Here is a 27015-nt window from a genome sequence, read left to right as displayed (position 1 = left end):
TGCTGACTTCCTCCTGAGGCTGTACCTCTGCTGTGCATATTATGAGGGGCTCCCACCATCCCTGTGCTGTGCTGACTTCCTCCTGGGGCTGCATATTATGAGGGGCTCCCACCATCCCTGTGCTGTGCTGACTTCCTCCTGGGGCTGCTTATTATGAGAGGCTGCCACCATCTCTGTGCTATGCTGACTTCCTCCTGGGGCTGTACCTCTGCTGTGCATATTATGAGGGGCTCCCACCATCCCTGTGCTGTGCTGACTTCCTCCTGGGGCTGCTTATTATGAGGGGCTCCCACCATCCCTGTGCTATGCTGACTTCCTCCTGGGGCTGCTTATTATGAGGGGCTCCCACCATACCTTTGCTATGCTGACTTCCTCCTGGGGCTGCTTATTATGAGGGGCTCCCACCATCCCTGTGCTATACTGACTTCCTCCTGGGGCTTCTTATTATGAGGGGCTCCCACCATCCCTGTGCTATGCTGACTTCCTCCTGGGGCTGCTTATTATGAGGGGCTCCCACCATCCCTGTGCTATGCTGACTTCCTCCTGGGGCTGCTTATTATGAGGGGGGTCCCATCATCCCTGTGCTATGCTGATTTCTTCCGGGTGCTGTACCTCTGCTGTGCATATTATGAGGGGCTCCCACCATCCCTGTGCTGTGCTGACTTCCTCCTGGGGCTGTACCTCTGCTGTGCTCAGTATGAGGGGTTTCCACCATTCCTGTGCTGTACTGACATACTGAGCACAGCAGAGGTACAGCCCCAGGAGGAAGTCAGCACAGCACAGGGATGGTGGGAGCCCCTCATAATATGCACAGCAGAGGTACAGCCCCAGGAGGAAGTCAGTACAGCACAGGGATGGTGGGAGCCCCTCATAATAAGCAGCTCCAGGAGGAAGTCAGCACAGCAGAGGGATGGTGGGAGCCCCTCATAATATGCACAGCAGAGGTACAGCCCCAGGAGGAAGTCAGCATAGCACAGGGATGGTGGGAGCCCCTCATAATAAGCAGCCCCAGGAGGAAATCAGCATAGCACATGGATGGTGGGAGCCCCTCATAATAAGCAGCCCCAGGAGGAAGTCAGCACAGCACAGGGATGGTGGGAGCCCCTCATAATGAGCACAGTAGAGGTACAGCCCCAGGAGGAAATCAGCATAGCACAGGGATGGTGGGAGCCCCTCATAATAAGCATAATGACTGAGTCGTCGTCGATTCGACGACAACTGATCCGAAATCCGAAATTCGTAAACAAAAGTTCGTATTCCATACAGAATTCGGACGCACAGCAATTCGTATTTCGGATCCTCTCGAACGTACGAATTTTGGGAAATTCGTACGAATTTGAGATTCGTACGAAACGAATCGCACATGTCTAAGAGATACTGATGTTATGCTGCACCATTCTCCTCTGGCCAGCAAGGGGAGAGCAAAAGCCAAGCAAGAAGCCCCTAGACTTCTATGCAGAGTGCTGAGACTTCTGGGAATTGTATTTTTACACATCAGCAACTTAATGGGGTGAATAGACTCCTTTCACTGCAGATAACAATAGGCACCATGCAGTAGGAGGAGTGGAGATATGATTTTTATTAAACTGCCTGGGAAAGTTCTTCCTCTGGGCATCAAGGGAATTAGATACCTCTGTCTGGATATTCGCCTGCCAGCAGAAGACCATACCAGCAGAGCTCCGGGCCTGAGACTGGGAATGAGGACACCTAGGGGGATTTATTTATTTTGACTAAATAAGACAGAAGAGAGAGGTGCCTCTAAGTGCAGAATTTGTAGCTATGTATTTCCTCAAACAAGAATAAAAATACTTACAAAATCTGGCAAATTAAAAAGCGTGTAATCATTGATAATGCAAATGGTCATAGAGCATAATGTATAATGGTCATACCAAAAACATAGAGCTACCGGACCGCTGATGAATGGGTACACACACTGAGTTCATGATGGGCAGAGATCCCAGAAGTGATGTCAGCAGTGAGAGGTGGGAGCCAACAACCTTTAGGTTGAAAAAGAAACGTATTAATGTTCCGAAATGTGTCCCTTACTGATGACTACTCCCGCTTCATGCTGGCTCCTGTCTCTCACTGCTGACATCACTTCCGAGATCTCCATCCATCATGAACTCAGTGTGTACCATTCATCAGCTTTCTGGTAGCTCTATGTTTTTGGTACAGCACAGGACACAATTGTGTGAGTCTTTACATGCCGGAGACCCATCTGCCTGCCAGACCATTTTCAATATTAACGATTACACGCTTTTTAATTCGCCAGATTTTGTAAGTGTTTTTTAATCTTGTTTGGGGAAATAAATAGCTAACTAATTCTGTACTTAGAGGTGCCTCTCTGTTCTGTCTTATTTTGTTTCAGAGTTTGCTCCTCTTTTCTGAGTGCAGCCCTCATTGTTGGATATATATCATTGAACCCTTGCCTGAGATACTAGAGATACTGTCTGCTTTGTCCTCATGCTCAGAGCGCCCTTATTCACTGTACCTGGATTTATTTTTACTAGCAATGGCAGTGATCAGTGACTTATAGTGGGGTTGCTATATTGCAGTGGATAAATCGGACACTTCCTCACACTTTTTGGGGACCAGTGACACTAATACAGTGATCAGTGCTAAAAATATGCGCTGCACTCATGACACTGGCTGGGAAGTGGTTAATATCAGGGGCGAACTGTGTGCGGCGCGCCAGTGTTTGTGTACTGTGTGGGAGGTGCTTTTACTAGGGGAAGGCATTGACCCATGTTCCTGTTTTGCAGGAACACAGGATCCATGCCTTCCTTACTGACAGAACCGCAGTAAACAAGCCTATTAAAACAAGGTCGATTTCAGTTCTCCCTCTGTGCTGAATGATCAGGAGGTGGCGGTGGACATTGAGTCAGCGGTAACCAAAGATCAGCTATGTGTATAATCACAGCAAGAGCAGCCCGCTTGCAGAGCGCATGTGCGCCCCACACCCAGAAGTGTAGAATCACATACTGGATACGTGATCCTGCTCAGCAGAGCCACAAAGCCACTGTATATGTAAGTTATGCAGTTGCCAAGCGATTAATGATATATGTTTTACTAAATTATTTAACTATTGAGTTATCTGAACTGGTTGGGTGGATTCACCGTTTGAGTGTTTTAGCAGGCAACACTTGCTATTGGTATACAGTACTTATTTTAAGAATTACTTTGTACAGTTTGTTAATGGTTAATTACTAATTGCGCTCATTGTTTTTATCCCTACTGTTAACCCCTTCCTGCCTCCACCTCCAGGCTTGTTGAGTGGATCTAACTGCCGGGATGTGGAGGTGGACATTTTGATCATGTAACAACTGTGATTGGCAGTCCTAGCTTTCACATGACTGGAAAGCTCCTGATTGAAAGTTAGCATTGGTAGCTTTTAAGCACCTATTCATTTACTGTGCTGAGAGTGCCCTCCCTGCGCACTCCCAGCACAGTAATATGTTTACCTGTTACTGCATATATGTAACCACTTGGCATTAAAGCCCACTTGTATATATGCGCCAGGTCAGTGGGAAGTGGTTAATCACACTACTATTGGGCACTAAGGGGGTTATTTACGAAAGGCAAATCCACTTTTCACTGCAAGTGCACTTGGAAGTGCAGTCGCTCCAAATCTAAGGGGCAGATCTGAAATGAGTGGAAGCTCTGCTGATTTTATCATCCAATCATGTGCAAGCTAAAATGTTGTTTTTTATTGTCCTTGCATGTCTCCCTCGAATCTACTGCAACGTTACTTCCAAGTGCTCTTTCAGTGCAAAGTGTATTTTGCTTTAGTAAATAACCCCCAAGTGTTACTTTCAGTAAATTTCTGTGATATTGTACATTTGTACATTTAACCTGGTATGTCAGAGGGTCTGAGAAGATTGAGGTAAAGAACAGAGAACCCATACTATTCAGCAGCTCCTACAGGGATAGCATTACACAGGCATAGCTGGGCAAGTGATCTGCAACCAGGCGAGAGCCCCTTCACTGTCAGGACCATTGGGCATTCACCTGGCCAGGAGTGTAAAAGCATATAACTTCTCCAAAAGACCCACATACTTTAGAGGGCTCCTCCCCAATTGCTTCCAGGGTGCTGCAAATCCAGTGGGGTAGCACTATCCTTTGGACCTGGATCCCTCCTGCTGTGTTACCAGAGCTACCCAAAACTTTTTTGTGGGGGGTGTTGTTCAAGAGGATAATCACAAGTAGATGCCTATGTTCTGATCTTTTTAACTTAAGTGATGATCCTCAGCTTGACTTTTTGTTGTTATAGAGTATCTGTGTTATGCAGTTACTTTGATTAAAATAGAAGTATGGCTTTAAAAAAAAAAAAAAAAAACATCATACTAACTTAGATGGCTGCAGCACTGATCCCACCTGGGCTGTGCAGGGGGCTCAGGTTCACAGCTGCTTGCTAAGAAACTGAGCCATCTGCTAGTCCAGGCATCTGGGTGGATCCTAACCATATGCTTGGGATCTTTTCAGAGCCTGGACTGTGGCTCTGTGATGTCAGCTAACACCCGCTGTCAGCTGAAAATTAGTGAAAAAGGAGAAGCATAGCCACAGCTATTTTGCCTGCACTTTTCCTATGGATCGCAGGAGTGCAGTTCATTCTGCACACCTGTGATCCTTAGGAGAAGTATAGCCAAAATAGCTGTGGCTATACTTCTCCTTTAAGCCACAGAGACATTGCTGTGAGGAGTCCATGATTATACAGCTGTCATATGTATGCTTGCTTTGTGCACTGTGCACTGATGCAAAGTCATGTGAAAACAGGAAGGGGCCATCCCCAAACTCTTGCCACAAAATTGGGATCATGAAATTGTCCAAAATGTCTTGGTATGCTAACATCTTAAGAGTTCCCTTCACTGGAACTAAGGGGCCAAGTTCAACCCCTGAAAAACAACCCCACACCATAATCCCCCCTCCACCAAATTATTTGAACCTGCGCACAAAGCAAGATCCATAAAGACACGAATGAGCGAGTTTGGGGTTGAGGAACTTGACTGGCCTCCTCAGTTCTGACCTCAACCTGATAGAACACCTTTGGGATGAATTGGAGCAAAGACTGCAAGCCAGGCCTTCTCATCCAACACCAGTGCCTGACTTTACATATGCACTTCTGGAAGAATGATCAAACATTCCCATAGACACACTCAAAAAAGCCTTCCCAGAAGAGTTGAAGCTGTTATAGCTGCAAAGGGTGAGCCAACTAAATATTCAACTCTACGGACTAAGACTGGGATGCTATTAAAGTTCATGTAAAGGCAAGTGTCCCAATACTTTTGGTAATATGGTGTATGTATATATACAGTACATAGATCGAATGATTATGAATGTTTACAGAGAGGAAAAAAACATGTACATGCATTTTGCATTACTCTTGGATGTTTCGGATGTTCTTGCTATATGATAAAGATTAAAGGGAGAAAAAAGTATTCTCTATAATTTCATATTATATTGTATGAAAAAGAACAATTAATCTTTTTTACATTATTAAAAAAGCTTGGTTCATTCACTATAACTAAACTAAACTTACATGGACTGTGTTTTTTAATTCTTTAGAAAACAAAAAGGTTTACCAAAGTAGAATTAATAGGGGTTAAAGGATCAGGCTGCCCAGAACTGGAGTGACACCTGCTTTGTCACATTCTCCTGTCACTGCGAGAGATCTTGCTCTTCATTCAGATTTTTGTTTTACAGTAAAGAGAATGCAGTAGTAGAAGTGAGACCTCAAGGTATCAGAACTAGGAAATCCAGTGTGAACAACTTTCCATTGTGGTCCCCAAAAGGTACAAATATATATATAATAATAATAATAAACACAGCACTGCCCTTAGCAATCAGCACTAATAAGCACTAAAACTTTTTCCAAGAATATATTATATATAAAATAGGTCTTTTAATTATTACAAGTTCATTAAGCCTTCTGAAGCATTTCTTCTTGGGACATTAATTGTCTTTCGTGATCTACAGCCTCTGAAAAACAATATGTCAATAAAAAAAATACATTTAATACATAATATTTATTTTTTAATTTGTATATTTTCAATTTTAAACATTATTACTAGCACAATAACGCCAGCAACAAGTAACACACATACAGTATGAAGTAGAACACATATATAACATAAATACTATATAGAAAATTGGAAAATGTATCATTCATATTTTCCATAATTTTCTGTCTCAGTGACAATGGTTACTAGGACAAAGAGGGATTAATTCCCCCGTGTGGACATAAACATTAACATTTTGACAAAAGTTTTGCCCTTTACCACGCAATCCAAAACTATTGTTTTTGTATTATATTGTATTGGAGATAGTTTTTAATGAATATAATTAACTATGATTCAGACTTGCAGAGGATGAAACACATCAGGAGGTACTGGGGTGTCTAAGGGGATGTCTGTATATCAGCAAATATAATTACAATGCTGTGTACATGACCTCTTTATTGTTTTTCTAACTGAAACACTGCTTAGTAAGCAGGGTTTCTGAATGAAAATAAGCTTTCCTTGGATGAGAAAGAAAGAATGGTAAAACACAAAAATACTTAAAGCCGTATTAAGCCAAAAAGCAAACATTTATACTATTGCAACTTACCAGTTCTTAGATGTGATGGCTGTAATAATTTTCTTTTATAGGCTTTCTTGATTTTGTTTTCACCTGGTGATGTGCACAGTAAGTCAGTTTTTTTCCCCCACAGAACAAGCTGTTCTGCAGAGGTAGCAGTGAGAGGCTTGAGACAAACCATTTACCATTGGTGGGGAGCTTACAAAGATAAGTTTTACTTATTAATGTAAAACCTTTATCCCAAGGACAGTTGGTGTAACTGCTTAAAAGGTGTTAGTCCCCTTGCACACAGGACGTTTTTATGGCTGCTTTTACCAACATTAGACTTTTTTTTTGCAGCTTCAAAACGCTCCATGTTATTCTACGGCCTCATGCACTCAAAGGCTTTTAGAAGCTGTAAGTGGCATATGAGTTTTCAAGCTGAAAAAATGCCTGACGCTGCTAAAGGCTGCTAAATGCAGTTGGATACAGCAGCGTCAGGCATTTTTATTTGACATGTCAAAATCAATGGTTCCCTATGAGAACTCATTGACTTGAATAGAAGCGGCATCCAAGTCAGATCATAATGATCCGACTTGTGGTGCTCTGAGGATCATGCTAAAATGAAAAAAAAGAGGTGTGGGGTGCCCCACAAGATCTATACCAGGCCCTTTGAATTTGGTATGGATCTTTAAAGGCAACCCCATGCCAAAATGAAAAAACAAAACAAAACAGTGTGCCGCCCCCCCCCCCCCCCCCCAAAGACCATACCAGACTCTTCGGTCTGGTATGGATTTTTAGAGGAACCCCCATGCCAAAAAAAAATGGTGGTGAGGTCCCCTGAAAATGTATACCAGACCCTTATATGAGCATACAGCCCTGCAGGTCAGGAAAGGGGGGGGGGGCGAGTGAGTGCCCCTCCCCCTCCTGGACCATACTAGGCCATACACCCTCAACATGGCGGGGTGGGTGCTTTGGGGCAGAGAGAGCTCTGTGCCCCCCACCTCAAAGCACCTTGTCCCCATGTTGATGGGTACAAGGGCCTCTTCCCCACAACCCTGGGTGGATTACTAGTAACTAGTTTAATAGTAATGGCGTGATCAGCAATTTTTAGCGGGACTGTGACATTACGGCAGACAGATCGGACACTTTTGATACTACAGCGATCAGTGCTAAAAATAGCCACTGATTACTGTATAAATGTCAATGGCAGGGAAGGGGTTACCACTAGGTGGAGATCAAGGGATTAAGTGTTCCCTAGGGAGGTGTTTCTAACTGTGGGGGGAGTGTAGTGACTGGAAGAGGAGAAAGATCGCTGTTCCCAATGACTAGGAACAGCCGATCTGTCTATTCTCCCCTAACAGAATGGAGATCTGTCTGTTTACAGACAGATCCCCATTCTGTCTCTCTCAGGAGCGATCGCTCATGGCCTGCAGACATCCTAGCCACCGGCCACATGCATTGGCTATGGCGTCTCACCGTGGGTGCCCGCACACTCCCCCTAGTGGTCTTCAAGTGGCCGATGTACAGGTATGGTGATTCACCCAGGAGAGCCAACCTGCCACAGGTACAACTGCGTTGGCTGGTCTTTAAGTGGTTAAATAAAGGAAATGCTGTTAAAAGTTAACGTGGCTAAAGGTGCATTAACATGAATGCAAAAAGCTACAATTCATTTTTTCTAACTCCCTGTGTGCATGGGGACTTAGACTTAATACATACTGGATATTTTTACAGCTGCTTCTAGGGGTGTCTGACGTTTTTTTTCCCTGCGTCTAAACACTCCTCCATGTTTGCCTATATGTCCATGCACACATAGGCTTTTCGCAGCATTTAGTTGCAGGAGCTTTTAGAGGCAGGAAAAAAAAAAACCTTCTGCCAGTGTTTCCAGGAACAGCAAAGTTTGGGCAGAAAAAATGCTTGCACTACTAAAAGCTGCTAGAAGCTGCTAAAAAGCTGCTAAATGCACATAAATGGGCCTACAAGCTAGTGCTTGAGCACTAATTCATTTCAATGGCCAGAACAAATTATTTATTCTGGCCAATAAAATGAATTAACTCCCAAGAGCTTGATGCCTGTAAAATCTCCTGAAAGCTTTTAAAAGTGGCAGGCATTTTTTCTGCATAAAAGTTGCTGACTTCTTGGAGAGTTTAAGAAAAAAAAGTCCCGTGTGCATGAGGCCTTAGCTGGAGTTTGGTTTTAATTTGTTTAGTGCGGCTAAATGTGCTAGTACATCTGAAACTCCCCTGCCCCCAGACAGACAATACTGCTGTCCAAAAGTTTCTCTGTTGCTTCTTTTTCCAGAGGGGGGCACTCTAATACAGGAGGTGTGTTACTAGTCAGATTACCAGGTGAAAACAAAGGGAAAACACCCTAAAAAAGAAAACGAATGCAGCCATTACATCTAATGATTCTCAATTTTTATGCCATAATTAGCTTGAGTATGCCCTATCTTGTATTCTTACCTTGTCTGTAGTAAGGTCAAAAGAATAATTCCAAAAATTAAAACTATCCCAGTAGTGTAGGCAATAATATATATTGTTGGGTCTGGAAGAAACAACATATATTGATTAAGTATAAGTATAACTGAACCTGTAAATGAATAATATTTAGGCTGGCTTTACATGAATTAGTGGGCTGATCTAAGAAAACTGAAAGGATATTCCCATCCACACAAGCGAGGTGGATTGAGGAATCCCCCCTGCTGTAGTGTTCTATTTTGACTGCGGGGACTCCGTATTGTCAGCTTATAGAAGGAAGTGACTTTACAAGATCTTTCATGGCAGGATCACCAGGCAGGTATTATTGTAAGGAAAGCTTGCATATTGAAAACAACATTTGAAATATAATTTACAAGTGAGGTTTATGTGATTGGGTTTAGATCAAATTTAGTTAAACAATATTTGGAAAATAAAATTTAAAGCAGTAGTAAACCACAAAAAAGAAAAATAATTAGGCCCCTGCAGGATAGAGTCTTATTGTCCAAGTATGCATTGCATTATCACAGACTTACAGTATTTATCGGAGCATAACACGCACTTTTTCTCCCTTAAAATCAGAGGAAGATTGTGGGTGCATGTTATATGCCGATCCCCCGCCGATTGTGAGCCTGTGGGTGGCTTTCCGGCGCCTTTTGCCATTCTCGGTGCCTTTTGGGTGGTTCCCGGCAGCTTTCGGCTATTCTTGGTGGCTTTTGACCACCTTTAGCTGTTCTCTGTGGCTTACGGCAGCTCTCGGGCGCTCTTGGCGGCTGAGTGTGGCCGAAAGCGGCTGATAGACGCCAAGAACGGCCGAGAGCGGGCAAAAGCTGCCGAGTATGGCTGAGAGCGTGCAAAAGCTGCAAAGAAGGTCAGAGAGCGCCCGAAAAAACGCCAAGAACTACAGAGCGCCGCCAAGGACATCCAGCTCTCTATCTCGGCGGTGCCATTTTTAAACGGCAAAGCTGAAAATGAAACTGACAAGGCTGCAAATGACACTGACAAGGCTGCAAATGATGGACAAGGCTGTAGATGGACACTGATAAGGGTGCAATGATGGACAAGGCTGCATGACAAAGATGCAAATGACACTGACAAGGGTGCAATGATAGACAAGGCTGCATGACAAAGCTGCATATGACACTGACAAGGCTGCAAATGATGGACAAGGCTGCATGACAAGGCTGCAAATGACACTGACAAGGTTGCAATGATGGACAAGGCTGTAAATGACACTGACAAGGGTGCAATGATGGACAAGGCTGCAGATAGACACTGATAAGGCTGCATTGATGGGCATTCAAATGTAAGTTTTTTTTCCCTTAAACTTCCCTCCTAAAAGTTTTTTTCCTTAAAATTCCCTCCTAAACTTTGGGTGCATGTTATAGGCCGATAAATATGGTACCTTAAAATGAACCCCTCCAGCAGCACGCTGTCACTATTGACAGGGCTTTCATCTTTACCCGCTCTTCCTTCTAAATTTGTTGGCTTCGGCCATTTTAATGGCTAAGCCGCAGTGAAATCACAAGTCCTGGCCATGGCACAGAGCACATGCTGTCAGCGGCGGTGATGTCAACGGCTGCTACCAAAGTTAATATCTTCTAAGCGGTGCACGTTTAGGAGATATTTACTTTACGTGTATGTATAGATTAATGAGCAAACTTTACTGCCGCCTTAATTTAAAGTCTTTTCAGAAGGAAAGTATAAGTAGTTATAGTTACATTAGTAGTTATAGTAGTTATAGTTACATAAGATGTTATGTAACATTTTGACATGGGTTACGTATTTATAATCAAAGTCCACATACAGTATCTCACAAAAGTGAGTACACCCCTCACATTTTTGTAAATATTTTATTATATATTTTCATGTGACAACACTGAAGAAATTACACTTTGTTACAATGTAAAATAGTGATTGTACAACTTGTAGAACGTAGACATGTGCATTCGTTTTCGTCCGAATGCATTTTCGTCCGAATTTCAGCTATTTTCGTTTTCGTTTTGACAAACGATAACGAAAGCACAAAATCCGAAAAACGAAAGATCCGACATAAATAAATGCTTTATTTTCGTTTTCATTGTTACAACAGTTCGATATAGAATAGGAGATTCGACATGACTCTGACAACAATCTGTGTCTATAGAACCTGTGGTCGAATGTGCTTAACCTTACCTCTATTAGTCCAAGATTATATAGAGAAAATATTCGACAGAGAAAAAAGATTTGACAGAGAGAAAAGATTCTGCAAGTTACTGTCCTAAAAAGTGTTTGGGGACCCGGGTCCTGCCCCAGGGGACATGTATCAATGCAAAAAAAAGTTTTAAAAACGGCCGTTTTTTCGGGAGCAGTGATTTTAATAATGATTAAAGTGAAACAATAAAAGTGTAATATTCCTTTAAATTTCGTAGGGGGGGGGGTGTCTATAGTATGCCTGTGAAGGGGCGCATGTTTCCCGTGCTTAGAATTGTCCCTGCACAAAGTGTCATTTATGCAGGAAAAAAAGTCCTTTAAAATCACTCGCAGCTATAATGAATTGTCGGCTCCTGTAATACAGAGAACACTCATTGAAAGTCATTGATAAAAAAATAAATAAATAAATAAAAAAAAAAAAGCGTGGGGGTCCCCCAAATTCAATTACCAGGCCCTTCAGGTCTGGTATGGATATTAAGGGGAACCCTGCCTCAAATTTAAGAAAAAATTTGACGTGGGGTTCCCCCTAAATATCCATAACCAGACCCTTCAGGTCTGGTATGGATATTAAGGGGGACCCCGCATCAAATTTAAAAAAAATTTGACGTGGTGTTCCCCCTAAAAATCCATACCAGACCCTTTATCCGAGCACGCAACCTGGCAGGCCGCAGGAAAAGAGGGGGGGGACGAGAGAGCAGCCCCCCCTCCCTCCTGAACCGTACCAGGCCACATGCCCTCAACATTGGGAGGATGCTTTGGGGGTCCGTGACCCCTCAAAGCACCTTGTCCCCATGTTGATTAGGACAAGGGCCTCATCCCCACAACCCTGGCCGGTGGTTGTGGAGGTCTGCGGGCGGGGGGCTTATCAGAATCTGGAAGCCCCCTTTAACAAGGGGACCCCCAGATCCCGCCCCCCCCCCCTGTTTGAAATGGTAAGGGGGTACAAAAGTACCCCTACCATTTCACAAAGAAAGTGTAAAAAATGGTTAAATAAAACAAACACACTTTTGAAAAATTCCTTTATTAAAAATAAAAAAAAAGATTCCAGCGGCGGTAATCCACTCTTGCTATCCAGCGACGGATGGTCATCTCTCCAGCGATGTCTCATGTCATCCAGTGCAGCGCAGCATCCTCGTTCTGTCTCCGTGTAGGAGACACTGCAGGCATTCGGGCGGATGACGTTTCTTATATACGGAGGGCGGGGCCACCCGTCACCTGACCCCGCCCCCTCTGACGCAAGGGGAAACCCGGGGTTCCCTGTGACGTAGGGGTGACCCGCACCCCTCTGATGTAACACAGGCAGGTTTCCGTTACATCAGAGGGGGGCGGGGTCACCCATACGTCACGGGGAACCCCGGGTTTCCCCTTGCGTCAGAGAGGGGCGGGGTCAGGTGACGGGTGGCCCCGCCCTCCGTATATAAGAAACGTCATCCGCCCGAACGCCTGCAGTGTCTCCTACACGGAGACAGAACGAGGATGCTGCGCTGCGCTGCGCTGGATGACATGAGACATCGCTGGAGAGATGACCGTCCGTCGCTGGATAGCAAGAGTGGATTACCGCCGCTGGAATCTTTTTTTTTATTTTTAATAAAGGAATTTTTAAAAAGTGTGTTTGTTTTATTTAAACATTTTTTACACTTTCTTTGTGAAATGGTAGGGGTACTTTTGTACCCCCTTACCATTTCAAACAGGGGGGGGGCCGGGATCTGGGGGTCCCCTTGTTAAAGGGGGCTTCCAGATTCTGATAAGCCCCCCGCCCGCAGACCTCCACAACCACCGGCCAGGGTTGTGGGGATGAGGCCCTTGTCCTCATCAACATGGGGACAAGGTGCTTTGAGGGGTCACGGACCCCCAAAGCATCCTCCCAATGTTGAGGGCATGTGGCCTGGTACGGTTCAGGAGGGAGGGGGGGCCGCTCTCTCGTCCCCCCCTCTTTTCCTGCGGCCTGCCAGGTTGCGTGCTCGGATAAAGGGTCTGGTATGGATTTTTAGGGGGAACCCCACGTCAATTTTTTTTTTAATTTGACGTGGGGTTCCCCTTAATATCCATACCAGACCTGAAGGGTCTGGTTATGGATATTTAGGGGGAACCCCACGTCAATTTTTTTCTTAAATTTGAGGCAGGGTTCTCCTTAATATCCATACTAGACCTGAAGGGCCTGGTAATTGAATTTGGGGGACCCCCACGCTTTTTTATTTATTTATTTATTTATCAATGACTTTCAATGAGTGTTCTCTGTATTACGGGAGCCGACAATTCATTATAGCTGCGAGTGATTTTAAAGGACTTTTTTTCCTGCATAAATGACACTTTGTGCAGGGACAATTCTAAGCACGGGAAACATGCGCCCCTTCACAGGCATACTATAGACAACCCCCCCCTACGAAATTTAAAGGAATATTACACTTTTATTGTTTCACTTTAATCATTATTAAAATCACTGCTCCCGAAAAAACAGACGTTTTTAAAACTTTTTTTTGCATTGATACATGTCCCCTGGGGCAGGACCCGGGTCCCCAAACACTTTTTAGGACAGTAACTTGCAAATTAGCCTTTAAAATTAGCACGTTAGATTTTGAATGTTGGAGTCCCATAGACTTTAATAGGGTTCTAAAGTATGCTATATACTAGCTCCGTCGAATCTTCTTTATACATTCGACAGACACCATAAGCCTTCAAAGACAGATTCGACCGTAATTCATGTGGATTTTCGGACGAATGCAATTTTTGAACGAAAAACGAAATAAATAAAAACGAATTTCGGGAGTAACTAAATAAATTAAGTTTTCAGACGAAAACGAAATTCCGAAACGAAATATTTTACTCTGCACATGTCTAGACTAGAACGGTGTAAATTTGCTGTCCTCTCAAAATAACTCAACACACAGCCATTAGTGTCTAAACCGCTCACAACAAAAGTGAATAAATCCCTAAGTGAAAATGTCCAAATTGGGCCCAAAGTGTCAATATTTTGTGTGTCCACCACTATTTTCCAGCACTGCCTTAACCCTCTTGGGCATGGAGTTCACCAGATCTTCACAGGCTACCACTGGAGTTTTCTTCCACTCCTCCATGATGACATCACGGAGCTGTTGGATGTTAGAGACCTTGCTCTCCTCCACCTTCCATTTGAGGATGGCCCACAGATGCTGAATAGGGTTTAGGTCTGGAGACATGCTTGGCCAGTCCATCACCTTTACCCTCAGCTTTTTTCGCAAGGCAGTGGTCGTCTTGGAGTTGTGTTTAGGGTCTTTATCATATTGGAATACTGCCCTGCTGCCCAGTCTCCAAAGGGAGGGGATCATGCTCTGCTTCAGTATGTCACAGTACATGTTGGCATTCATGGTTCCCTCAAGGAACTGTAGCTCCCCAGTGCTGGCAGCAGCCATGCAGCCGCAGACCATGACACTCTCACCACCATGCTTTGTACTCCTCACCTGGTTGCCACCACACACACTTGACACCATCTGAACCAAATAAGTTTATCTTGGTCTCATCAGACAATAGGACATGGTTCCAGTAATAAATATCCTTAGTCTGCTTGTCTTCAGCAAACTGTTTGCGGGCTTACTTGTACATCATCTTTAGAAGAGGCTTCCTTCTGGGATGACAGCCATGCAGACCGATTTGATGCAGTGTGCGGCGTATGGTCTGAGCACTGACAGGCTGACCCCCCACCCCTTCAATCTCTGCAGCAATGCTGGCAGCACTCATACGTCTACTTCCCAAAGACAACATCTGGATATGACGCTGAGCACGTGCACTCAACTTCTTTGGTGGACCATGGCAAGGCCTGTTCTGAGTGGAACCTGTCCTGTTAAACCTCTGTATGGTCTTGGCCACCATGCTGCAGCTCAGTTTCAGGGTCTTGGCAATCTTCTTATAGTCTAGGCCATCTTTATGTAGAGCAACACTTCTTTTTTTCATATCCTCAGATATACCCAGCCTATATTTGAGGCTGGGTGGCTAAATGTAATTTAAGCCCCTTTCACGCATAGGTGGTGGGTGCGTCAACAGTAAAGCGCCGCTATTTTTAGCAGCGCTTTACCGTCAATTTTGCCATGCCATACCCCCCGTTAGCGGGCTAGAAACAGTTAAAACCACCACAAAAATCTGCTGCAGCAGTGCTATGCCAGCTGTATAGCCACCCTGCCCCATTGATTTCAATAGGCAGGAGCGGTATACACCGCTCCAAAGATGCAGCTTGCAGGAGTTTTTTAACGTCCTGCAAATGCACCGCTCCAGTGTGAAAGCACTCAAACTTTCACACTGGAGAGACAGGAGCGGCTTTTTACAGGCACTATTTTTAGCGCCTGTAAAGGGGTCTTAAAGTTTGGTAAATATACAGTAGTAAAACATAGAATAGATATAATAAATAAAATAGAATCACATTTAATCCACACGTATTCTCTAAAAATAGGTATTTTCAGTTTGACATCACTGTTAATGTAGTTGCAAACCCAATCACTAAAATCCCACATGATCTTTTAAGCGTTAATTTAATTTTAAAAATAATTTTCAATCATTTAAATTAACAGCTTTCATTAAAATAATCCCTGTTAACCTTCCCATGAAAGTCCTTAGGGTGACAGTTGTCTATCCCTGCCTCCTGAGTGCTCATCCTCTACTGTGTTAGTACCCTGTTATATGTGCTTTCAGTGGCGATTATAAGCAGTCATGGTGATGCTCATTGCACAGGCATGTCTTCCATTGTCATCATCACAAAACAAATGACATGCAGTTGTTACTGGAGTGCATGCATGTAGACCGGGGGGCTTCTAAGAGGAAATCAACAGCAAGGAGAGGCAAACAGGTAAGAAAAAAAGAAGAAAACAGTATTTTCTAAAGGAAATAGTGTGGTAATCATTTTTGTTAGACGCTTTAGCAAACAAGTAGTCATTCATAGTACTGGAGGCTTCCTCTCGCAGCTAATCTCCAGGAACCCCCGCTGGGGTTCTCGCATGTAATCAGTGTCAGGTGCATTCGCTGGTGTGGATGCACCCTCAGACAAGCAGGAACTGACATGCCTCCAACTTTCTCTCTGACCACATTCTGCCAGAAGGGAATGTTGTTATGTCATTTGATAGAGAGACAGACATAAAAAGAAGCGGCAGGATTGAACCATTGAATATCAGATAGTGGCTGCACACCAAGCACTAAGCAGAAAATGTTGTTTACCGGATTGGCTTCTTAGACATGTGCAGAACAAAAAATTAGTTTAGTTTTGATTAGTTATTTACATAAATTAATTTAGTTAAATTTGCTTAACCTGTTTAATTCGTTTTCGGAATTTGTTTTGTTTATATGATTCAAATCGATTTGAATTTTTAGAATTCGAATACAGATCTATTTGAATAGTATATGAATTAATTTTGAATAAAATTCAAAAAGATTTTGAATTCAAATAGGTTTCGATTCATTTTCGAATTAGAATAGGTTTTGAATTAGAAAAGTTTTCAGTTTTGAAAAGTTTTCAAATTCGAATAGTTTTCTAATAGTTTTCCAGTTTCCAAAGAGAATAAAATAGAATAGAAAATAAAAAAAAGGAATGGATTAGAAAAATAATATAATAGAAAATAATATAACAGAAAATAAAAGAATATAATATAATAGAGTAAAACAGAACAAAATAGAATAGTTAATAAAAGAACATAATGGAATAGAATAGAATATAAATAAATAGAATATAATAGAATAAAAAAATTGAATAAAATAGAAAGAATATAAGTATCTTTCAAAATTTGAATAGAAAAGAATAGAATAGAAAATAATATAATTCAAAAAACAATAGAATAGAATAGAAATTTGAATTTAAATAGAATAGTAAAGAGTAGATTAGAATGGAAAATAACAGAGTAGTATAGAAAAAAACAACAGAATAGAATAGAAAGAATATAACCATCTCCTATTCTAATCCTTTTTCTTTTCTTTTCTATTCAAAACAAATTGATTCTACTTGAACTTTTGGTAATTGGTTCTTTCTATACTATTCTATTGTTTTTTTGTTAATGCTATTCTTTTTCTACTTGTTTATTCTATTCTATTCTTTCTATTCTATTCATTTCTTCTCTATAATTTTAGTTTCTATTATATTCTTTTCTTTTATTATATCCTTTTCTATTCTATTCAAATTCAAATTTATTCTATTTGAAATTCAAATTTCGGAAGATGGTTATATTCTTTCTATTCTCTCCTATTCTGTTGTTTTTTTCTATACCATTCTGTTATATCCTATTATTCTATTCTAATCTATTCTATTGTTTTTCTAAATCTATTCTTTTCTATTCTATTATGGTCTATTCTATTCTTTTTTTTCTATTACATTTTTTTTTAATTCCTTTCTTTTCTTATGTATTCATATTCAAATCTATTCTATTTGAATTCGAATTTCAGAAGATGGTTATTTTTTTTATTTTTTATTCAAATCTTTTATTATTCTATTCTTTTCATTTCTATTCTATTCTGTTCTCTTTTGTTCTTTTCTATGTTGTTCTGTTTTTCTCTATTATATTATATTATGTTATTTTATTTCCTGTTATAGTCTTTTCTATTCGATTATATTTTTTTCTACTCTATTCCTTTATTTTCTATTCTATTTTATTCTCTTTGAAAATTGGAAGACTATTCGAATTCGAAACCTATTCACCTATTCGAATTTGAATTGGAAAACTATTTGAATTCGGAAAGTATTCAAATCGATTCCAAAATGATTCAAATCTATTTGAATTTGAATTCTGTCCATTTTTTTTTTTTTTTTTAGTTATTTCAGATTTGTTGAAATTCGATAATATTGTAACTCGGAAATTTAAATACATCCAAATTTCAAAAAAATTATTCATTTTCAAATATCAATTTGGAACAAAACAAGCTGCATATGTCTATTAATCACTTGCCACCAAATCACTTGCATGTACATGATTAACTGATTAACAGAGTGATGCTCTGTAAAATAAAAGCAATCCTAGAGGCTAATTAGTTGCTGGATTGCTTTTACACCTCCCTAATAAATGCACTTTTTATTCTACAAAAATATGTACATGCATTATTTTTTCCAAAAATGTGGACTTGTCATTTAAAGGCTCTGGGCTAATCAAGCAATTAATATCCACACTAAACAGATATAACAATTTCCTAGGCCTTTGCTCCTTTAAAAAGAAACCCCTAGTCCGGTGATGGCGAACCTTGGCACCCCAGATGTTTTGGAGCTACATTTCCCATGATGCTCATGCACTCTGCAGTGTAGGTGAGCATCATGGGAAATGTAGTTCCAAAACATCTGGGGTGCCAAGGTTCTCCATCACTGTCTTAGTCAATAGCCCTGCAATAAACTAAAAGGACACAATTTGAAATCAGGAAACTTATAGTATATCTACTGTATCTTTAAGCATGCATGATTCACTCACCACTTTGATAGGTGTGGGGTTTTGGTAACTGTTCCTCTTTTGTGTCGCTGTATGATGCATGAATGTTTCTTGCAGTAATCCTTTCTACAAAATAGACCATAAAAAAATTTATATTCTGAATAAAATGAATTCCGAATATTATACATTCAAATAACTGCTTACATTACAATTGTAAATTTGGGTGAGATAGGGTAGCTTATTTCTTCCAAATGCATATGAGAAAATGTTTTATTTTGCCTTAGAGCAGGTATTATCACTGATAAAAAGGACTTTTCATACTAGACATTTGTAGCAAAATAATAATGTGAAATTAAGAAGGCCATTCATTTTTTGGCCTTATGCACACAGGACTTTTTGCAGAAAAAAAATGCCTGGCACTTGTAAAAGTGTTTAAAGCTTTTACAACTTTTATGAGCTTTTACAAGCATCAAGCTCTTGGGCATTAATTAATTTTATTGGCCAGAATATATTATTTATTCTTGGCTTAAAGGAGGAGTGACTGGGCATGCTTCAAAACATGCCACACCCACTCGGACGTCACGTCCGGTTGCCTCGATTCCATGCTGGTCCCGACAGCATGGCTCGCCATCTTGGATCAGAGATGCAGTGTTTACCACCGCTGGTCGGCTGCAACTTCCACCTGCAGCTGTCTTTACTCCCAGAAGGCATCCCATTGGACGTTATGGATACCCTCTTGTAAGTGTTTTTAACCCTTCCTTGTCATTAAAGTGTTTTATTTCTGCACTTAGAAGCACTTTCTGCTTTGCTTTATATCATATATTCTGGCCATTCTGGAATTAATTAATGCTCAAGCACTAGCTTTTAGGCATGTTTAGCAGCTTCTAGCAGCTTTTTAGTAGCATCAAGCAATTTTTCTGCCCAAACTCTCTACTCCTGGACACACTGGCAGTGTTTTTTTAAAAGCTCCTGCCACTAAAAGCTGCTATAAGCCTGTGTGTGAGCAACATGGAGGGGTATTTATGGGCAGGGAAAAAAACATCAGACATCCCTAGGAGCAGCTGTAAAAACGTCCTGTGCAGTGGCGGCTGGTGCTCAAATTTATTTTTTTTGGGTGGGGGGGCCCAAACAAACTGAAGAATTAAATTGTTTGTGATGCAGGCCTGGTCTGTACACCTACTGTGCCCATTTTGAGGGGTTCCCACCATCTCTGTGCTGAGCCCGGGTCTGTACACCCAATGTACCCATTATGCAGGGTTCCCATCATCCCTGTGCTGAGTCCGGGTCTGTACACCCGCTGTGCATATTATGAGGGGTTCCCACCATCCCTGTGCTGACTTAATGGGTTCCTTGTACATGTCCCCCCCTTCCTGCACACATCACCTTCCTCCTGTACATATTACCCCCCGTACATATTACCTCCCCTCCTATACATATTACTTCCCTTCCTGTACATTTTAGCCCCCCCCTCCTGTACATGTTACACCCCCTTACTTCCCTTCCTGTACATTTGTACAGATGTTGCACTAATTACTGCTCAGCCTGACAGGGGTTAAAGCTGATGCTGTCTTGCTGGCCTGGGCTGCACAGTGAGATCCCTGCATAACAAAGGGCTGCAGTAAATCGGGCTATCTCTCCTCACATTTCAGAGATCCCGGCTGGGACTAATTTGCCGACCTGTTAACTCCCCGGAGTACACAGCAAGGACAGCAGAGCAGTAGAAAAGCTACCTAGTCCCATAACAGAGTAGTAGAGAAAAACAGGATTTTTAATACAGCTTAATTGTAAAATACTTTTCTTTGATGTACATCAGGGGACACAAAGCCATAGTAGTTACTATGGGGGTTATAGGGCCACTGTTAGGTGATGGACACTGGCACACCCTGAGGTAAGAAGTACACTCCCTATATAACCCCTCCCACTACTGGCAGTCCTCAGTTTTGTAGCCAAGCAAAACAAGTGTATACCAAGAATGGAGGGACCACTGTGTCCCCTGATGTAAATCAAAGAAAAGGATTTTACAGGTAAGCTGTTTTAAAAATCCTGTTTTCTTTTCATACATCATGGGACAAAGAGCCATAGGAGTTACTTTGTGGGGTGTCCCATAGCAATGGCAACTGAAGGGAGGGAGACACAACAAAAAAGTAGACCAAAAAGGAGGCCAGAGGACTCATATTGCAGCCTGCAGTACACTGCGCCCAAAGGCAATATCCTCATGACCTTACATTGATTTGATAAAATCTGGTAAATGTATAAACCGGAGACCAAGTTGCAGCCTTACAGATCTGAGTCATAGAGGCCTGACGATGCACCGCCCAAGGGGCACTAATCACCCTGGTTGTGTGTGCTTTAACATAAAAAGGAGGAATTTTCTTCTTTAAACATGAGTTCTTTTTATTGAAAAAAAAAGGAGGTACGGTACACACAAAAAAACAAATGCGGTCTACATTGAATCATATAATATGCACAGGTGCACTCATCACACACAATGTATATGCACGTTTCACATAGATCGTCAAATCAGTACATGGTATGGAATGGTTACCGGATCCAGATCATCTCCTCCAGAAATCCACCCACCCCTCCCCTTCCCATCCCCACCCGCCCATACTCAACGCTTCTGCTAAGTCTCATCAAATAGTACCAAACAGTACTCCGCAAGGGGCAGATTAAGTTATGCATGTTGCAGGGTTTTTAAGCCACCTGTCCCAGATCTTCTCATATTTGGAAGGGCAACCCCTGTGGAGGTATATAAGTTTCTTAAAAGGCAAGACACCATTGATGTCCCCAATCCATTGGGAGACCGTGGGAGGGTCAGATCTCATCCAAACTCTAGCAATCATTTTCCGAGCAGAGAATAGGGTTTCATGTAAAAATATTTTAGTGTATTTGTTCACAGCCGTGTCTGGGAAAATACCCAAGAGACACAGCTTTGGCTGAAGTGTAATTGGGGAGCCCATCGTATCATGGAGAAAACTCACCACCTGGGACCAATACGGTTGAATTTTAGGACATTCCCAGAGAAGATGAAAAAAGGTGCCAGACGCACGCGCACACATAGGGCAAGTGCCAGGGCACGCGCGCCTGTACCTGGAAACCATAAGCGGCGTGAGGTACGCTTTGTGCGTTATAAAAATTTGAGTTAACCTGTCAGAAAGTTTGGGCGAAACTAGTTTACAGGTTTCCAGCGCATCACTCCATTCATCATCGGTGATAGGCCCCAACTCCCCCACCCACGATTCTTAAGGGAGAAAGCAGCTACAGTCATGGAAGGGAGTGATAGCATAGCGTAAAATTGTGAAATTAATTTTTTGGGATCTGGGTTTTTAATTGCCGCCATCAATGGATTGGGGGGTACAGATGGGTCACCCATGGGGAATTGGGCACGGTAGGCATGGCGAATCTGCAAATATCTGTAATAAAAGTGATTTGGGAGCCCGTATTCTGCCTGTAGGGCAGAGAAGGGTTTCAGCTTGCCATCAGTAAGCACGTGAGACATGTAAAACATGCCCTTCCCGCACCATAATCCACTATCTACTATCCGTCTGAATTCTGGGAGGCACCGATTATGCCATATGGGGGTGTATTCATGCAGGGACGGAAGGCACAACTTCAGAGAGGCAATTCGCCACACCCTCCTGTAATGGTAAAGAAGAGATGTGGCAGACTCCCTCCCCCCCCCCCCCCCCCCGGCCCCCCAACAATCGCCACCATCGGGTCTGAGGTAGGCCCGATCCATGACGGGCACAAGAAGTGCAAAAACCTGTCTTTGTCTGTTTTATCTATGTGGAATATTTGCGACAACTGAGAAGCTATATAATAGATATTAAAGTCCAGCATTGCCAGTCCCGCTAGGTCAGTGGGTAGGTGTAACTTTTGCCATGCTAGTTTGTGCCTACTGTCACCCCACACAAAGGGTTTCAAGAGGGCCTCTATCACCTTAAAATGTTTAAGAACCAGATAGACGGGGAGTGCCAAAGCATGTACAAAATTTTAGGAAGGAGAACCATCTTGATCAGATTTGTACGCCCCATGACCCCCAAGGGAAGGCGTGCCCAAAGCTGCGTCTTCTGTTTAATCAGGTCAAGCAAATGAGTTATATTAAGTTTAATATAATCTGACGGGGATCTGGAAGTCATAATGCCAAGATACTTAAGCGTGTCCACCCTCTACAGAGGAAGCAGAGCTCTGTCTCTGGGGGGGCGGGAAACTGTCCAGGGGCAAAATCTGTGACTTGTCCCAGTTAATTTTAAGACCAGAAAACTTGCCAAAGTCCTCTATCAGTGTCAAAGCAAGGGGGAGTGATTGAGTCGAGTCGTTCAGGTACAGTAGGGTATCATCAGCATAAGTGCTGATCTTCTCCACTATCCCACCCCTACACAAACCCACTATGCCCACGTGGTCACGGATTGCGATAGCCAAGGGCTCCGCCGCCAAAGCATATAGCAAGGGCGACAGGGGGCACCCCTGTCTAGTCTCTCTAGACAGAGGAAACTGCCCCGAGGGCCAGCCATTCGCCAAGACCTTGGCCACCAGGTTTTGATAAAGCAGTTGGATCCACCTAATAAATTTAGGCCCTATACCGAACCGAGCCAAACAAGTCCATAGATATCCCCACTCAACAGAATCAAAAGCCTTGGCGGTGTCCAAGGCGACTATTATCCTAGAACCAGGATCGTCATGGGGGGTCTGGAGATTGATAAACAGTCTGCGGAGGTTAAACGACGTGTTTCTACCGGGCATGAATCCCGCTTGATCCGCATGGATCAGCAAGAGAATTACTTTATTGAGTCGGATGGCAAGAATCTTAGCAAGTATCTTAACATCTACCTGCAAGAGGGAAATAGGGCGATAAGATTCCGGGAAGTGCGGGTCCTTTCCTGGTTTAGGGATTAACACAATAGTCGCCTCCGTCATAGACATTGGAAGTTCAGCGTGCTGAAATATGGACTCATAGATTGCTAGCAGCTTAGGGGCCAGTAATTCTATGTAAGTAGAGTAAAATTCTATCGGTAAGCCATCTGAGCCCGGGGCCTTGGACGACGGGAATGTAGCAATAGCTGAAACTATTTCGTCCCGAGTCAGAGGTGCCTCCAACCCAGAGACCTGTTCCTCAGTCAATTGGGGAAACTGCAGCCCATTCAAGAAAGATTCCATCAGGGAGGGATCGGCCGAGGCAATAGAGGTGTACAGAGAGATAAAGAAGTCGCGAAACATCTGCGTGACCCGTATAGGATCAGCCTCAAGTGCACCCTGTGGCGAGCGGAGGGAGATCACCACAGGAGGTCTCTCCTCACCATGAACTAAATAAGCCAATAGTTTCCCCGCTCGCTCACCATGCTCAAACGACCTCTGCCTGAGAAAGAACTGCTTCTGTTTAGATTTTTCATAGAGCAATAGGTCAAATGTTCTAGAGCATAGCCTAAGACTATTTGCCTTTTCTGCCGAAGGGTCACGCACAGAATCCTGTTCCATTGTCTGAAGAGCATGTGTTGCCTCAGCTACATTAGCAGCAGAAGATCGCTTTACCCGGTTAATTTGGGCCTGCAAGGTCATTCTAGCATGAAGTTTAAAAGCCTCCCAAACTACATACGGTCTGGCCGAGCCCTCGTTAGTCTCAAAAAAAGCCTGCCATCCTGATTCAAGGTCCCCATCGTCAGGAAGGAGAGTTAGCCAGAAGGGATTAAGGCGCCAAGTCGTCAGGGGGTGGGTATGCCGTAGGGAGAGCGTCGCCCAGTAGGGGCAGTGGTCAGAGAGCGATCTGGGGTGTAGGCCCACGTCAGCAAGTCTAGACAGGAGGGATGTAGAGAAGAGTATAAGGTCTATACGGGACATAGAGTGATGAGTAGCGGAGAAACATGTGAAAACGCGTTGTGTTGGATGCCTAGTTCGCCACGAGTCCATCAGGTGGAAATCGCGGAGAAGTCTGGCAAACCTGGTCAGAGAGGGGCTCGGGGTGCCTCGAGAGGGGTCCGCCATCCTATCCAGGGACCTGTCTAACACATTATTAAAATCCCCCATCCACACCACGGAGGCAGCGGGGTGAAGAGCCATATAATTAAATCCCTCGGACAGCACACCAAACTGGAATGGTGGGGGCACATAAAAAGCCATTATAAGAAACATATCCCCATGCAGTTTTGCCTTAAGAAATACAAATCTACCCAAGGGGTCAATGACCGAATCTTGGAGCTCAAAGTGTGTGTGTTTAGCTATCAGAAGGGAGACACCCCGGGAGTGGGTGGTATGAACAGAATGGTATCCCCAGCCTATCCAAGGACGTCGGAACGCCCTAAGCATAGAACCCTCAGCATGTGTTTCCACTAAGGCCACCACATCTGCCTTCATCTTTTTGAGCTGCCCAAAAACGGCTGACCGTTTAATAGGGTCCCCCAAGCCCCTCACATTCCATGTAAGAAATTTCAGTGCGGCCATGGGTGCTTATCAATCAATGGTGAGACTCCAGGAGACAGATCAACCCACAAGGGCAGAGCAACCAAGACCTGCCCCCCCGAAACAAAGGAGGGCCCCACCCCCCCTGCCAGACATACAGTGTACCATAGAAGACAATCATAGTAAAACTCAAAAAAAACTCGTTTATCCCATAAAAACCATACATCCCCCCCTCCCCGCCCTGCACTGGCCCCAATTAGTGCGGGCATTGACCCCAAACTGCCAACAGGGCATAAACAATGTCCAACTCAGAAAGGAACAACACCGCAACTGGGAATCACCCATAGAAACAAAAGAAGGAAAAAACAGGGCGTTATGCCGGTCGTTCCATTCCGAGAGGTGCATAGTAAAACATAGTAAAACAGTCTCCAAGCTTCCGAAAAATTGTCCGTTTTAAAACTTTTTTTTGCATTGATCCATGTCCCCTGGGGCAGGACCCAGGTCCCCAAACACTTTTTAGAACAGTAACTTGCAGAATCTTTTCCTCTGTCAAATCTTTTTTCTCTGTCGAATATTTTCTCTATATAATCTTGGACTAATAGAGGTGAGGTTAGGCACATTCGACCACAGGTTCTATAGACACAGATTGGTATTGTCAGAGTCACATTGAATCTCCTATTCTATATCGAACTGTTGTAACAAGGAAAACGAAAATAAAGAATTTATTTATGTCGGATCTTTCGTTTTTTGGATTTTGTGCTTTCGTTATCGTTTGTCAAATTGATTTCCATTGATTTCTTATATATATGCTATAGGTTGAGTGAGGGGTTAACATCCGGTCTTGATTGTATCCTCCCACCCCTCCTCTTTCCTGTCTGTCACGTACCTTCTAGTAGCGAGCCCGGATTGCGGAGAGAGGCCTCCTTTACGACTCCCACTACCGGTTTCCTGGCAATACAACAGGGAACACAGGAGTAAGGAGGGGTACAGGTGCCTGGCAGGATCAACAGATGGGTAGGATGGGTAGGCGAGGATCAGTGGAGCAGGTGCTTAGAACTTAGTCCCTGCACAAAGTGTCATTTATGCAGGAAACAAAGTCCTTTAAAATCACTCACAGCTATTATGAATTGTCGGCTCCCGTAATACAGAGAACACTCATTGAAAGTCATTGATAAAATAAATAAATAAAAAAGGGTGGGGTCCCCCAAATTCAATTACCAGGTCCTTCAGGTCTGGTATGGATATTAAGGAGAACCCTGCGTCAAATTAAAAAAAAATTGACGTGGGGTTCCCCCTAAATATCCATACCAGACCCTTTATCCGAGTGCCCCCCCCTCCCTCCTGAACCGTACCAGGCCACATGCCCTCAACATTGGGAGGATACTTTGGGGGTCTGTGACCCCTCAAAGCACCTTGTCCCCATGTTTATGTGGAGAAGGGCCTCATCCCCACAACCCTGACCGGTGGTTGTGGGGGTCTGCGGGTGGGGGGCTTATCAGAATCTGGAAGCCCCCTTTAACAAGGGGACCCCCAGATCCCGGCCCCCCTCTGTTTGAAATGGTAAGGGGGTACAAAAGTACCCCTACCATTTCACAAAGAAAGTGTAAAAAATAGTTAAATAAGACAAACACACTTTTGAAAAATTCCTTTATTAAAAATAAAAAAATAACAAAAAGATTCCAGCGGTGGTAATCCACTCTTGCTATCCAGCGACAGATGATATCTCTCCAGCGATGGTTGATCTGATCCAGCGTAGCGAATCCATCCATCTTCTGTCTCCACGGATGAGACACTGGTTTCCCCTTGTCAAGCCGCCGGGATCCCTGCAGTGTCTCCTCCGTGGAGACAGAAGATGGATGGATTCGCTGCGCTGGATCAGATCAACCATCGCTGGAGAGATATCATCCGTTGCTGGATAGCAAGAGTGGATTACCACCGCTGGAATCTTTTTTTTATTTTTAATAAAGGAATTTTTCAAAAGTGTGTTTGTCTTATTTAACTATTTTTTTACACTTTCTTTGTGAAATGGTAGGGGTACTGGG

At 43.2% G+C, this 27015-nt stretch overlaps 1 protein-coding gene across 1 annotated transcript in view; it reads right to left on the bottom strand.

Moving 5' to 3' along the window:
- Positions 1–2305: 2305 nt before the first annotated feature.
- The window catches only part of GFRAL (GDNF family receptor alpha like), a 118720-nt gene continuing 94010 nt past the window's right edge, over positions 2306–27015 (bottom strand). The window contains exons 8-10 of the mRNA XM_077487816.1: positions 18623–18706; positions 9015–9096; positions 2306–5976 (exon numbers count right to left, since the gene is read on the bottom strand). Coding sequence (XP_077343942.1) covers positions 5907–5976; positions 9015–9096; positions 18623–18706 — 236 coding nt within the window. The 3' untranslated portion in view covers positions 2306–5906. The remainder of the gene's footprint in view (positions 5977–9014; positions 9097–18622; positions 18707–27015) is intronic.

The sequence above is a fragment of the Lithobates pipiens genome, unplaced genomic scaffold (assembly GCF_037356315.1).
Source record: "Lithobates pipiens isolate NorthernLeopardFrog02 unplaced genomic scaffold, aLitPip1_a1.2 Scaffold_18, whole genome shotgun sequence".
Taxonomy (NCBI): Eukaryota; Metazoa; Chordata; class Amphibia; order Anura; family Ranidae; genus Lithobates; species Lithobates pipiens.
Note: the sequence above shows the minus strand (reverse complement) of the source record. Positions and strands in the feature narration are given on the sequence as shown.